Here is a 15,955-nt window from a genome sequence, read left to right as displayed (position 1 = left end):
GCAAAGAAGTGGCAGATAGAATACAATATGGGAAAGTGTGAGGTTATGCACATTTTGCAGGAAGAATAGAGGCATAGACTATCTCCTAAAAATGGGAAAAGTCTTCGGAAATCTAAAGCACAGAGACCTAAGAGTCCTCATTCAAAATTCTCTTTAGGATAACCTGCAAGTTCAGTTGGCATTTAGGAAGGCAAATTCCATGTTAGCATTCATTTCAAGAAGACTAGAACACAAGAGTAGGGATGTACTGCGAAGGCTCTGTAAGGCTCTGGTCAGACTACATTTGGAATATTGCGAGCAGTTTTGGGCCACATATCTAAGGAAAGATGTGTCAGCCTTGGAGGGGGTTCAGAGTAGTTTCACAAGATGATCCTGGGAATTTGAAGTGCTTGTCATATGAGGAGCTGTTGAGAACTCCGGATCTGTGCTTGATGGAGCTTAGAAAGATGGGTATGGAATCTGATTGAAGCTTAGAAAGATGGGTATGGAATCTGAGAGACCTGGATAGAGTGAACAAGAAAAAGATATTTCCACTCTGAAGAGAGACTGGGTCCCAAGGGTACTTCCTCAGAGCGAACGGATGACCCTTTAGAACTGAAATGAGGAGGAACTACTTCAGCCAGAGTGTAGTGAATCTGTGGAACTCATTGCTGCAGAAGACTGCTGAGGCTGTGTCTTTGAGTGTCTTTAACAGAGATAGATAAATAGGTTCTTGATTGGTAAGAGGATCAAGGGTTCTGGGGAAAAGGCAGGAGAATGGGGTTGAGAAACATATCAGCCATGATAAGGCACCAGAGCAGAATCCAGGGTACACATTGCCTAATTCTGTTCAGTTATCTTGTGATTTTCGTCAAAAAATGTGGTGCTGGAAAAGCACAGCCGGTCAGGCAGCATCTGAGGAGCAGGACAGTCAATGTTTCAAGCATAAGCTCATCTTCAGGAATTCTTGATGCAGAGCTTATGCTTGGAATGTCGACTCTCCTGCTCCTCCGATGCTGCCTGATTGGCTATGCTTTTCCAGCACCACACTTTTTGACTCTGATCTCCAGCATCTGCAGCCCTCACTTTCTCCTATCTTTATTCTTGTAAATCTCTAATGCACTCTCTCAAATGTGTTCACATCCTTCTGATAGTGTGATGCCTAAAACTGTACAAAATACTCCAGCTGAAGTTGAATGTGTGACTCTTGTACTCTATGGTCCTATTAAGAAAACTCAGTCACTCTATGTATTCAGTTCAATAAAAATCTGGAATTAACTGCTTTCTCTACCTGTTCTGCTACCTTGAATGATCTGGGCACTGTTATCCTCTCAATAATTTGTGCGCTTTGACACCCAAATCCCAATGCTCCTGCACCCCCTTTATACTATTTATCTGATTAGATTAGATTCCCTACAGTGTGAAAACAGGCTCTTCGGCCCAACAGGTCCACACCGACCCTCTGAAGAGCAACCCACCCAGACCCATTCCCCCACATTCACCCCTGAATGATGCACTGAACACCATGGGCAATTTAAGCATGGCCAATTCACCTAACCTGCACATCTTTGGACTGTGGGAGGAAACCGGAGCACCTGGAGGAAACCCACGCAGACACTGGGAGAATGTGCAAACTCCAGACAGTTGCCCAAGGCAGGACTTGAACCTGGGTCCCTGGGGCAGCAGTGCTAACCACTGAGCCACCGTGCCTCCTTCCAAAATGCATTACCTCACACTTCTCTGCATTGAACTTCTTCTTTCAAATTTTGGATCAGCCCCTGCCCACCATGATCTAGATCATTAATATAAATGAGGGAAAGTAAGAGTCCCAAAACCATCCCCTGTGTCCAAACATTCCGGCAGTCCGAAATACATCTTTATTTTGACCATTTCTTTCTGTTTCTCATGATTCAGCCAAATTTGGATCCACATTGCTTGCCCATGACCTGTTACTCTGCTCACAAGTCTGCTGTGTGGCACTGTATCAAGTGCCTTCTGAAAATCCATATATACCACATCCATCACATTTCCTTGACCGAACCTTTCTACTACTATTCAAAAGTTCCCAGCAAACCAATTAAACAGGAGCTTCCCTTTAGAAATCCCTGCTGAATCTTTGCAAACAACCCTCCCTTTTCCCAAGGAACCATTATTCTATCCAAAGGACTGTATCTAGAAGCTTCCCCGCCTTGAGATTTAATTGGCAGGTCTGTAATTGCTGAGATTTAACTGGCTGGTCTGTAATTGCTGAGTGTATCTTTGCAATCTTTTTGGAACAAAGGCTTGAAGTTTGCAATGCTCTAGCTTCTGGACCTCTCCTGTGTCTAGACAGGAATGAAAGATTACCAGTGACCATGAAATTTCCACTCGCACTTCCTTTAACATCCTTAGATGCTTCTCATCAGCTTTGGTATCTTGTCAACTTTATTCACCAACAGTCTATCCAACACTCCTTACTCATCAAATTTGAACCCTTCTACTTCCAGAGTTTCCTCCTCAGTCACTGTGGCCTGGGTACACGTATCTCTTTGATGAATTCAAATGTAAAGTCAATACATCAATTATGCCCACTGTCTCCATGCATAAATCCCATTTTGATTCCTAACTGACCCGACTCCTTTTACCACCTTTTTGCTATTTATGTGCCTGTAAAAGTCTTTGGGATTCTCCTTAATATTGGCTGCCATTCTATCTCACAATTCCTCTTTGCTTCTCTAACAGGCTTTTCCCATCCCTCTCTGAATTTTCTGTCTTCCTTTTGTATCATAGTTTTCAGCCTGACAGCTTGCAAAAGCACGCATTTTCTTCTTTTTCTTAATTTCTATTTCTTGTTCCAGAGAGAGCTGGATTTGTTTGTTCTACATTTTCCTTGTGATAGAATATCCTATGACTATACCCAAATGCTCCCCTTTGAAGGTAACCCGTTGCTCAATTACAGTTCTCCTGCCAAACTTTGATTCCAGCCACTGTAGCCCAGATCTCTCTTTGTCCCATTGCAGTCAGCCAATTGATTTTCATATTCTGGAGTGATCATTGTCATTCTTCACAATCATCCTAGAGCTTAACATACTAATGTTACTGTCCCCTAAATGTGCCCCCACCAGCATTTTATCTGTTTACTTCATTCCCAAGAGCCAGGTCTGGCATTGCTACATTTCTAGTTGGACTGCACATACTGCTGGAGGAAATTCCCCAAACACAATCTAGGACTGCTTGTCCCTCGCTGCCCATTACACTCTCCGTATCTCAGTCATGTTTGGGTAATTATAATCTCTCATTATAACTACTCTCTAATGTCTGCAGATTTGTTTGTTTGCATTCTTTCCACTCATTGATGGTCTATAGTCTACACCCAGCAGTGTAATTGACCCCTTTTCATTCTGCAGCTCCAGCGAAACTGACTCTATCTGAATGCTCTGGGTCAGATCCTTTCACACACTACAATTCCCATTCACTGATACTGCCAGCTTTCCTTTTCTTCCTTTCCTGTTCCTCCCCAATCCCAACCCTCCCGCTCGTCATCTGAATCAATCTTCCAGCCGCGTATTCATTTGCATTATCTTCTGACTTCTGTACTCACTAGCACGTGTCACTGGGAATTATCCAGATAGCACATATTTGATGTCCGTCTTGCTAACATTCCACCCAGTTCCCTAAATTCTGACGTCAGGATGACATCCCCTTTCCTACCCAAATCATTGGTACCAACATGAACCATGATGACAGGCTGTTTACTCTCCCTCAGAAGAATCCCCCGCAGCCACTCTGTGACATCCTTGATCCTGGAATCACAGAGGTAATTCACCATCCCAGAGTCACTTCTCCAGCCTGTTTGTTCTCCTTACTGAATAATCCCTTCTCACTCTTGCCCTTCCTTTCTTCTTTCTAACCTCTCATACAGCTGAGCAACTGGTGGTATGACAAACATAGCTCTGACTGCACTCCCTGAACCAGTGCCCACATCACTTTCCAAAATAGGAAAATGATTTGTGAGCAGGAGCCCAGGGGATTCCTGCACTACCTGTCAGTTGTGTTTCATGGGCTGGGATTGACTGGTAGCCCCTGATTCCTTTTCTCACTCCCAGCCCTTCAGCTTTGATATGACCACCTCTCACGGAAGTAACTCCACAGAATCTGGTATCCTGTTGCCTAGTCACCCTTTCTTTACGCATGGAGAGTTCTTGCCTCGATTGCTATCTCATTTAGAGTTAGCTCTCGGAGAGTCCAAACCTCTGACATACCTCTTTATAAGTATCAGCCAGGACTCCCTGATTGGAACAGATTAACACCACCACTCAGGGAACTCCTATTCGATGAGGTGCAGCGGATTGACCTTGTTATAATCACTACGCTCTGAACATGCTATCCATGTAGCTATCAGCCTCATGAATACACATTGGCCCTGACTTCCTTTATTCCCTTGTTACTCAGTCAAATCTAAGTATATGTATACTTCTTTAAAAATAATACGCTTCTCTAATTTACTGCATTTTAAAGATAGTCCCTAACAGTAGTTTCTTACCAACCAATCAACTTTTTGAAAAGGAAGAAAAAAACATCTCTTCCCTTCCCTTCACCAACATTCCCCCTCAAGCAACTCACCCCATCACTCTCTGTTTCTTGCAGTAAACTTTACTTGAAGGGCTTCTCTCCCCTCTGAACTGAATTCCTGGTTTGATCCAAACTCCTAAATCTGTCTCTGCCTCACTCAGGTGAAGTCTCCCTCACAATGACTCCGCACCCTTACTGACCATGTATGTTACAAATCCTTTTCTTACTTTGAGCTGACAAGCTTTGCTTCCAGCTTCTGTAATTAATGCCTTATTTGGGCAAGGTATTTCAGGACATTGAGCGATAATTGCCAGTATCAGACAGTTGCCTTTTAAGTAGGCTATTTAAACTTACTTAAGGGATGTCGTTCTAGATCAGAATCTGACTATTACTCTAAAATTCTCAGGTAGGCTAACTCAGCTTCCATCTCTGGGTAGCACAGTGGCTCAGTGGTTAGCACTACTGCCTCACAGCACCGGGGACCCAGGTTTGGGTGACTATGTGTATGGTGTTTGTATGTTCTCCCATATCTGTGTGGGTTTGTGTGGGATGCTCTGGTTTTCTCTCACAGTCCAAAGATGTGTAAGTGAGGAAGATTGACCATGCTAAATTGTCCATATTGTTCAGGGATGTACTGGCTAGGTGGCTTAGTCATGATAAATGTACAGGCTAGGCGGGTTAGTCATGGGAAATGTACAGGCTACGTGGGTTAGTCATGCTAAATGTACAGGCTAGGTGGGTTAGTCATGGGAAATGTACAGACTAGGTGGGTTAGCCATGGGAAATGTACAGGCTAGGTGGGTTAGCCATGGGGAATATACAGGCTAGGTGGGTTAGTCATGGGAAATGTACAGGCTAGGTGGGTTAGTCATGGGAAATGTACAGGCTAGGTGGGTTAGTCATGGGGAATATACAGGCTAGGTGGGTTAGTCATGGGGAATGTACAGGCTAGGTGGGTTAGTCATGGGGAAGAGACAGGCTAGGTGGGTTAGTCATGGGGAATATACAGGCTAGGTGGGTTAGTCATGGGGAATATACAGGCTAGGTGGGTTAGTCATGGTAAATGCGGGATTAAAGGAATAGTATAGGAGGCTGGATCTGGGTGGGATGCTCTCTGGAGGGTTGTTGTGGACTCAATGGGCTGAATGGCCTCTTCCACACTGTATGGATTCTATGATTCTCTGCCTCAGTCAAGTGAAGTCTTCCTCATGTTGACGGTGTACAATTCTTTCAGATGTTTCTAAAAACCTATCACTTGACTCGACTGTCACCTGTTGACTGTATATCTTTTCATATGACTGTTGACTTTCATTTTCTATTAAAAAGGGTATGCTTGCTGTCTAAAACAAACAAATTAATGTGTGAGAAAATAAATCCAACATTCCACAGAGTCAAGAATGTAAAAGCAGAATTCTATTCACCTGAAAATAAGAATGTTTTTCAGTATTATTGAATTCAAGTTGGTTGATGATGAAATAACTAAATCTGTCTAACATTTCACGGGAAGCTTTGGAAAAGTAACAGAAGTCTGTTTAAGGCCAATTAAGAATGAGCAATAAATACTTGCCTAATTTGTTTCAGCCATTCCTGGGAATGAACATACAGCAAATGATTTAAATTGATTTTCTGTGAATCAGGAATGATTATTGCATTGATGGAAGGAATCGACCTCATTACGCTTTTACTCTTGTGGCTTCCGTTACCCATTTATGGTAAGAAATATTACAATTTATTCATTTAATTATATTAATAGAAATATGCAAGGAATTGTTATTTTGCTATGAAAGCAGAACTCTGTCATATTAAGGTGACAGGCTCTCATTATAGATTTGTCTGTTTCTTGATAAGTGAACTTGCTTCGGAAAAGCTTCCAATAGTTTGAGACTGGAGGTTCAACAGCAGTCAAAGTCAAAGTATTCTACAGAAACAGATCCTTCAGTTCAACTTGTCCATCTTGACCAGTTATCTCAAATTAATCCAGTCCCATGTACCAGCATTTGGCCCATATCCCTCTAAACCCTTCCTTTTCATAAATCCATCCAAATGCTTTTTAAATGTTGTAATTGTACCAGCCTCCACTACTTCCTGGGACAGCTCATTCCATACATGCACCACCCTCCGTGTGAAAAAGTTGACTCTTAGGTCCTTTTTAAATCTGCCCCCTCTTACCTTAAACTTATGCCCTCCAGTTCTGGATTCCCCCACCCCAGGAAAAATATCTTGGTTAATCCCTGATGATTTTATAAACCTGTATAAGGTCACCCCTCAGCCCTAGGGAAAACAGCCCCCGCCTATTGAGCCTCTCCATATAGATAAAACCCTCCAAATTTGGCAACATGCTTGTAAATCTTTTCTGAACCCTTTCAAGTTTCACAACATCCTTTCTATAGCAGGGAGACCAGAATTGCACGCACTATTCCGAAAGTGGCCTCACCAATCTAGATTATAAGTTTCTTTTAGAGGGACAGTATTACAAATGTTCGGAGTACAGTTTCTGATAGCAGTGAAGTAATAAGACTAAAGGAACTATCCCATTTAAACATTTCATACTTCACCTTTCGGGAGAGGATATAGTGGTGAGGCAGATGGATGAGGATATCAGTGTTCTATGCTAGTACTGAGCTAAAGGTCATTCACAGAGATTAAGACCACAGGCTCGAAGGGCTAATGAGTGTGTTTTATGCTTTATGTTGAGGACTACTCTCACTGTATCAATCACAGAGAAGGCCATCTACTTCCTTGTATCATTTTTACCCGTGTCTCCCTTTCACATCCTGACCTCTGTCTGATTCTGCCAGCAGATAAATTCTATCCCTGAATTCACCAACAACTGTGCTTTCACAATCCCATTTGTCAAGCATTTGGCCTTTGACACAGCATTTCCAATCGTGGCCTTTTCCCTAAAATATCTCTTTGTGGTGATTTCACAGACTAAAGAGCATGTGTCACTGAGTTAATGGTCCTTCAGGTGTAGTTGATCTTTGGTTTAGTATGTGTTTGTATAGAATATAGATTCATTCATCATGGGGCTGCTGTGGATGGACATTAACAAGAACTATTGCATCTCTCTCCGGTTCTTCATCACAATGGCACATTCCCAAAGGAGTTGTTTCCTCATTGCCACAGCTGTCTTGAGGACAGTGTGTGGTGGTGTCATGGAGAGTCTGAATAAGCATGAATAATGTCACTACCAACCAAGTTACATTTTGTTGCTTGTTTGAAAGTTCTGGCAATGACAAATGACTTTGATAGTTTGCTCATTGAAACATCCAACAGGGTCAGTATCACTGTTTCCTGCAGGGCCTTTAGAACATATGTGCTGACCACACTGCCTCATGTGTTTTGCCTACAGAACTCTCTGCAAGAGACAGATGATGTAGTTAAGTCCAAATGCTTAGAGTGTTCAGTGGCAGCGTGGCTGGATCCATTCTTCACAATGAAGTTGTGCTGAAGTATATATGTCTGAGAGACTCTGTGAACCTCATAGATGTTGTCTGATTGTTGGTACATTAAGAACCTTCATGATAAACAAGGCAACTATTCACTGTCTCACTGTAACTACAGACATGGTGATGGAATTTGAGCTTAAAAAGATGATGTGCCCATAATGCAAATTCAATTTGATTTATTCAATCAATGTACATCGATAATTGTAGAGGCATACTTAACATTTTGCAGTACAGAACAGTTCACAGCTGTCCTTCATTTAGTCTGATGTGCTTCTGAAGTGGCACGGATTAAATAGTTTTCCAATAAGACAAGAGTGTTCCCAGGAAGAATTGTGTTTGGGTGTGAGCTGAACATGGGAGAGTGAGGGACCCAGAACGAGGCCAGAGTCTGGACACTTTTCCTAGCTATAAGTGTAGCCCCTGAAGAGCTGTGATATTGTCTTTGCCCAAAGTTGCCAACAAGTGAAACTAGAGCAGCCACATATAAACAGCCTGAGCAGAAGGACAGGAACAGAAAGATCCTGATCCTGTGGGCGAGATTGGGAGTCAATCCCTGCTCTATCAGAATCAGTCCTTGTCTCTTCAGGAGAATCATTCCCTGTTTCACCAGGAGAGGTTGAGAATCATTCCCTGTTTCACTGGGAGAGGCTGGGAAACATAAGTTGTCCCATCAAGAAAGAATGGGAATCTATCATTCCCATTCCACCCGCACAGGTTTGGGCTGAATCTTCTGGAGCGATGCAGTGGCTCACAGCGCTAGGGACTCGGGTTCAATTCCAGCGGGTGACTGTGTGGAGTTTGCATATTCTTCTTGTGTCTGCATGGATTTCCTCCAGGTGCTCAGGTTTCCTCTCACTATCCAAAGATGTGCAGGTTAGATGAATTGGCATTAATTGCCTACAGTATTCAGGGATGTGCAGGTTAGGTGCATTAGTCAAGCATAATTGGGTAGGGGAATAAATCTGAATGGGTTACTTTTCAGAGAGTTGGTGTGGGCTTGTTGTGCCTAAGGGCCTGTTTCCACACTGTAGGGATTCTATAAACCATCTGGCACCTGGAAAAGTTGGAATATTTTATTGGTCTCCCCAGGAAAAATTGGAACATTGATATAAACCAACAGAAGCAGTCCCTCAAGGCTTAGCAACTGCTGTGTTGAAAATTGAGGTTGTTCTGAGCAGCACTATTTGAAGAAGTTTCAACTGTGTGAAACAGCTTTAAGACAAACATGGCTCGATAGTGTAGTAGATCTGGGATTACTGTATCTGTCTGCTCGTTATGAGCAATGACATTGGATGCTTACAGATTTGCTATATTCTTCTGAAAGTCCTTCTTAAACATGCTTAGATCCGATTGTCCCATTGCCTTCTTTCCTAATTTCACTTACACGCGGTGCTTTGTCTTTAATTCTGTCCTGTCTCATTCCTGGTAATTAATAACTGAATGCAACAAAGAACATCTCAAAGACTTAAGCAGGTATTATTTTCTCCGTTGCAACACTGAAATATTCAAGAAAACTGCAGTTTACACAATGTAGAGACACAGTCAGGGACACAGTAATTTGGAGCAGATATTGACTTGATTCATTCCCAGGATGTGGCTGAAATACGCTAACCCAGCATTTATTGCTCATTCTTATTTGTCCTTGAGAAGGCTATGGTGAGCTGCCTGATGATCCACTTCAGCGCATCAGGTGTGGGTAAATCTACAGTGCTGTTAGGGAGTCAACATCTCTGTAACAAGTACAGGTACTTGCAGCTTGAGCAACTTCTCTTATGAGCTGAGGGACTGGCATCTGAGCTGCAGACATTGCACTGGAATATGGCGGGGCAAAGTTATGTGGACACTGCTTCAGGATGCAGTTACATTTCTTAAATTAGAGAATTCAAACTTGGTCTCTGATGTGTGCAAGACTAGAACATTGTTCAGTGATACTCAAATAATGGTGCCCTTCCTTTTCCCCTCCTCTCTCATTTACAATTAAGAAAATGAGAATTATTTAGTTTAAAGATTTTATGTTTAGTTCTAAAACAGTAATATTTATTAATAACATGTTTTGCAGAATAATTATTGATAAAATAAGCATTTTCTTCCAACAGAAAAAATATATTTATCTTTACTTCAGATTAATTGTTTGCAAAAGGATGCTTTTAGTAAAGTTCATTTTTTAAAGTTTAATATTTAAGACATCTGAAGCTTGAATAATTCCACAGGTAAATTCACAGTTACTGGACCAGCACACCCTGTTATAGCCATTGTGGGTGAAGATGTTACTTTGGAATGTCAGGTTATGCCAAGTTTACCCATCAACAACATGGTGGTGCGATGGCTTAAAGCAGATCTTGGTTCAGCTGTATACATGTATAGGAATGGAGAAGATGACGCTGCTACTCAGGATCCTGAGTACAGAGGAAGAACTGAACTGTTTAAAAATGACCTGACCAAAGGAAACATTTCTCTTAAAATAAAAAATACAAGAGTGTTTGATGAGGGGAAATACAGATGTTCAGTTGATGATGAAACCGAGTTTGAAGAGACTGTGGTTGAACTGAAAGTGGGAGGTGAGTGAACTGATTTTCATAGTAACCAATAACTAAGAAAACAATATTTTTAAAACAGGTTTTTGATCAAATGTTTTGCAATAAAACTTTATGACAGCAAATCAAAGAACATGATCACTGATAACTTCACTTTGTTTTAAAGATATTAAAAGTCAGATACTTATCAAAAATTGGAATATTAACAACTTGGCTTGGGTACTGTTTCAGAGACTTGTGTAAAAATGAGATTTCTCGGGCTTTCTGCTTATTTTTGGTAAGATTTTCCCTTCAAATCTCCTCCATATGCCCTACACTGTAACTCTCCATGCAATGCAAGCGTCACCAGCATCTTAAGTGAAGCCACTGTGGATCAGAACTGTCTAGTTCTAATGTTCCTTACCTTTTGAGCCTTTTATCTATGATGTCTTTTGCTGTCTCTCCTTCCTGGCTAGCTTGGCTATTTCAAAATTCAACTCCCTGTGATATTGGTAATAGATCTGTTTTAGACAACATTTCACCTGAATTTTGATTGAAAAAACTCTTCTCTGCAGCTAAATGTGAACCTAAACTGCTTGGACACAGAGTCACAACCAGTAACCCACTCAGCCATATCATAACTTATTGAGTTCACTATTGTCTGTCCCCAAACAGCTTAATCACATGATCAGTTCTTGAAAGTAGGTATTTCTAACAAGAAATATTTCAGACAAATTTAATTCTTAAAGGAACCATTGTCCAAACATAAAATATATATATTTTTCCACCAAAGGATATGATATATCATAAATTGAGTCCAGTAAAAGAATATTTTCTGTGTTTAAACATTATTAACAAACAGTTTTGTTCTTAAATACATTTATTTCTTTCTAGGTTTGGGGCGTAATCACTGGATCCAGATAGAGGGAAATAATAAACAAGGAATTCAGCTAATCTGTGAATCTAATGGATGGTTCCCAAAGCCAAAGCTAATGTGGACTAATGCAGATGGACAAAATTTAACAGCACAGTCTGAAATAAATTACCACCGGGACACTCAAGGATTGCTAACTGTGAAAAGCAGTGTAACTGTAACAAAAGATTCGACAAACAGCTTCAAGTGCCTCATACAGAACAACCTGTTGAAAAAAGAACAAGAAGCAACTATCCAGATAGCAGGTCTGTAAATTATAAAATAGACTCAGTTAAAGGGGTTAATGATTGACTTACAATTCCAATTGCATCATAAGTCAAATTAGGACTAAGGTATTATCCTGTTATATTGAATTAAGAATGATCTTTCAAATTAATTAATCTTAATAAAAGATATTTGTGTAAACAGAGTGACTGTGAAATTGGAAATATTATTGCTTGCTTTACAAATAGTTTTGAAGTACAAAACTGATGAGATGCATCCTTGAATTGCTGCAGTTCATTTGGTCTAGGTGCACCCAGAATATTGTCAGGGAGGGAGTTCTGGGATTCTGACCCTACAGCAGTGAAGAAACAGCAATATATTTCCCAGATAGTGAATAGCTTGGAGCGGAACTTGCAACTAGCAGTGTTCCTATATATCTCTTACCTTTATCCTTCTGGATGGTAGTGACTAGATTTTGAAGGTGCATGACCAGCTTAGCTTTTGGCTAACAGTAACCCTTAGGTTATTGGTAGTGATAGTAGAGTGACTGAATGTCATTTGGTAATTGTCAGATTCTCTTTTGTTGGAGATAGGCCTTGCCTTGCTTTTGTGTGGTGTGAATGTTCCTTGACACTTGTCAGCCCAAGTCTGGATGGTGCTGCATTTGGATATGTAATATTTCAGTGTCTGAAGTGTTGCGAATGTTGCTGAACACAGTTTAATCATCATTGAATATCCTCATTTCTGACCTGCAGGTCATTAATGAAGCAATTGAGGATGGTATTTGAGCTGCGGATAGTACACTGAGGAACTCCTGCTGAGATGTCATGCAGCTGAGATGACTGATCTCCAGCAGCCACAATCATCTTCCTTTGTGCTAGATATGACTTCAGCCAGTAAAGAGTTTTTCCCGGATCCCAGTTGACTCCAATTTTTGTAGCACCCCTTGATGCTACACTTGGTTAAATGCAGCCTTGATATCAAGAGCGGTCACTCTCACATCACTCCTATATTCAGCTCATTTGTCCATGTTTAAACCAAATCTGGATGAGATCAGATCTTGGTTGGACCTGGCTGAACCCAAACTGGATATTAGTGAGCCGGTTATTGCCAAGAAAGTGCTGATTTATGTCATTCTTGTTTACACCTTCTATCACTTGACTGACTATTGGGGATAGTTTGATGGACAGTAATTGGCTGGGTTTGAATTGTCCTGCTTTTTGTGTACAGGACATACGCATTAACCTTGCTGGGTAGACAGCAATGCTGTAGCTGTTCTGGAATAGCTTGGTTTGGGGTGTAGCAGATTCTAGACCAAATGTAATCAGTACTATTGCTGAAATATTGTCAGGGCCCATAACCTTTGCAGTATTCAGTGCCTCCAGCCATTTCTTGATATCACATGAAGTGAATCAGATTGACTAACATTGGCATCTGTGATGCTGGAGATCTTTGGAAGGGACCAAGATGAATCATCTCCTTTGTAATTCTGGCTGAAAATTGCTGCAAATGCTTCAGCCTTATTGTTTGCACCATGGTGCAAGGCTCCCCCAGGATTGAAGATGGGGATATTTGTGGAGCTTCCTTCTCCAGTGAGTTGTTTAGTTGTGCATCACTCTTTGTCACTGATGTGTCAGGATTCCACTGGACTCGAAATGTTGATTTTGCTTTCTCCCCAGAGATGCTGCCAGTCTTGCTGAATTTCACCAGCAAGTTTTTGTGTTAGATCTGATCTCTTGGGTTTTGGATTGCTTAACTCTGTCTATTGCTTGCTGCTTATGCTCAAGTCACCCTGTTTTGTAGCTTCACCTATTTTTAGATGTGCCTGTTGCTGCTCCAGGCATGCCCACTGGCACCCTTCATTGAATCACGGTTGATCTCCTGGCTTAATGGTAATGCAAGGCCATGAGGAATCAGATTGTGTTGGAGTATGACTCTACTCCTTCTGATAGCCCATTGTGCCTTATGGGTGCCCTGCTAAGTTGTTGGATTTGTTTGAAGTCCATCTCAAACAAATAGTGACACACAACAGGATGTAAGGTATCTTCACTGTAAAGGGGAAAGTGTAGACTGCAAATGTTGGACATCAGAGTTGAAAAGTGTGGTGCCGACAAAGCACAGCTGGTCAGGCAGCATCTAAGGAGTAGGAGAATCGACATTATGAGCATAAGCTGATGAAGAGCTTCTGCTCGAAACATTGATTCTCCTGCTCTTCAGATGCTGCCTGACCGGCTGTGCTTATCTAGCACCACGTTATCTTCAGTGTAAAATCAGGACAGAAGATGTATGACAAATAGTGTAAAAGAAAATGTCTCAGGCATTTAGTGCTTTGGAATGATTTCAGAAGTTCTAGTGGAAACTCCACAAACTTTATGGGCTTCAGCGAAACCTACCACAGTAAATAAAGTAGTGCTAGAAGATTTAAACGGATGTAATTGAGGGAAAGTAAAACCATTAGCTAGGAGTGACAATAAATACTATGAACAAACTAAAAATTAAGGTAGTAAGGACAAAAGTGTTTAGAGATTGTTGTGGAGGATGAAAAAAGAATAAAAATAGAGAGAAATATGGGATATACAGATATGCACAAGGAAAGATCTTTAAGCCCCTCAATGCATGGCCCAATCTGTAGATGATATAGATCTTACAAACTGATCATACATACGACAGCAATTCTGCTTCTTGGTGGCAATGAGAAAAATAAAAATGGATAAATTTCCCTCTGACTTCCCAAGCGAATCAAACAGGATCTCAGGTATGAATGAATGGTTCAGGGCTTCAGTGTGTGAATAAAAATGGAAAGAATTTCAGAGAGCTGGAGCTGTTAATTAGAATGCAAATATTTTGTAAATTATTGAATTATGGGAGGGAAAGTTGAATAAATTTAAGAAATACTAAAGTAAAAGAAAGACCTTGGCTGGAAGTTCCTAATGCCCTGTTATAAACTTGTGTGACATTTCTTTCATGAGAAGTCATTAATAAGATAAGTTTTTATGGCAACCTGACAGTTATATTTTAAAATTTAATTCTGCGTCAAGCTCTTGGTTCAATGCCTAAAAAACCCCTGTACTCGAGATTGGCAAGATTAACACAGTTGGAAACTCTCCTGTAGTTGAGCAAACCAGGCCTCTGTTGCTTTAACCCCAGCTGTCATTAATTTGCTACCATTCCTGTCTGGAGTAACTCATCCAAGCCCCAGATTAATGTGAATAATTTTTCTATCAGGATCTCTTCATATCCCTGTCCTTGATTCCCGGACTTTCTTGAGTTTGGCATTCTGAATTAGAATTACAGTCTGGGCACAATAGCACATTGCAACTCCGATTCGTGTGTTTCAGGAAGCCAACAATGGGGAACTGAATTGGCTGTTCATTGAGAAGCCTGTGTAGAAATTATGATTGATGAGAAGCTGCTTCACTTGGTTGCAATGAAAGCACAATTCAGCAGTGACCATAAATTTTTAACTTTGGTAACATCAAGCATTTTAAAAGAATGGTTAATGTGAAATATATTGAAGTTATAAGATCTAATTAATTGCCATTTACTTTGCAGATGACTTTTTCCCCGCTGTTTCAGGCTGGTTGGTTTTTTTATGTCTGATCCTCGGTCTTTTCATAATAGTTTTAATTACTGGGATCGTCTGGACTGTGAGAAAGCACAGATGCATCAAAGGTATGGTCTCAGTCTGAGTGAGAACGTTGAATACAGATGTAGCATTTAAACTGAAAACAGAACTATTTATTCCGTTAGAAAGTAAAAGCTTGACTGATTATTGAATTTATTGGATTTTTTTCAGAACTTGAATGTGACAAATCTATCAAACAATACGGTAAGGATTTAACATTTGAAATATATGCAGTCTGATAGTGAATGTTTCAATCCATGTAGTAGTGATCCAGCTTTGCTCCTGAATAATGACTCTTTAAGTATTATTTTCAACATAATGAGCCAATATCTTTTTCATAACCTTCCATTGTTTGTATAACCGCAATAGGGAGCATGAAGAAACATCAAGGTTAGTAAAAGAACAAGGATAATTCACACAAGTTGGCAGTTTTGATGAGTCTTTTATCTGTAGTATGCTTTTTGATGAATATTATCTTCACTAGTTTCTCCAAAATAATGTTTCATAATTAACTGTAAGGTGAAGATACCCATTTGATCCTTCTTACCAACATTTGGGCTTGATGCCGAATTAGCGGTCTTGAGGATCACTGCCTACTGTATTTTCTGTTTACAAATCAACAATCAGCAATGTTGGAACAGTACTCATAATAAGCATTGACAGAAGCACTGAGATTGACTTACTATTTATAGCACTGACT

The 15,955-nt window shown here is 40.6% G+C and overlaps 1 protein-coding gene across 4 annotated transcripts in view; it reads left to right on the top strand.

Annotated features, from left to right (window-relative positions):
- The window catches only part of LOC122541434 (butyrophilin subfamily 1 member A1-like), a 33,443-nt gene that overhangs the window by 8,050 nt on the left and 9,438 nt on the right, over window positions 1-15,955 (top strand). For 2 of the 4 annotated variants that reach the window (XM_043678206.1, XM_043678205.1), the window contains exons 2-6: window positions 6,168-6,242; window positions 10,190-10,537; window positions 11,387-11,671; window positions 15,183-15,302; window positions 15,427-15,459. In XM_043678206.1, the coding sequence (XP_043534141.1) occupies window positions 6,170-6,242; window positions 10,190-10,537; window positions 11,387-11,671; window positions 15,183-15,302; window positions 15,427-15,459 (859 nt within the window). In that variant the 5' untranslated portion in view covers window positions 6,168-6,169. Of the gene's footprint in view, window positions 1-6,111; window positions 6,243-10,189; window positions 10,538-11,386; window positions 11,672-15,182; window positions 15,303-15,426; window positions 15,460-15,955 lie in introns of all 4 variants that reach the window. The other 2 variants (XM_043678204.1, XM_043678203.1) reach the window with 1 other exon arrangement.

Source organism: Chiloscyllium plagiosum, chromosome 37 (assembly GCF_004010195.1).
Source record: "Chiloscyllium plagiosum isolate BGI_BamShark_2017 chromosome 37, ASM401019v2, whole genome shotgun sequence".
NCBI lineage: Eukaryota > Metazoa > Chordata > Chondrichthyes > Orectolobiformes > Hemiscylliidae > Chiloscyllium > Chiloscyllium plagiosum.
The sequence above is the reverse complement of the archived record's forward strand: the minus strand, read 5'-3'. Positions and strand labels throughout refer to the sequence as shown.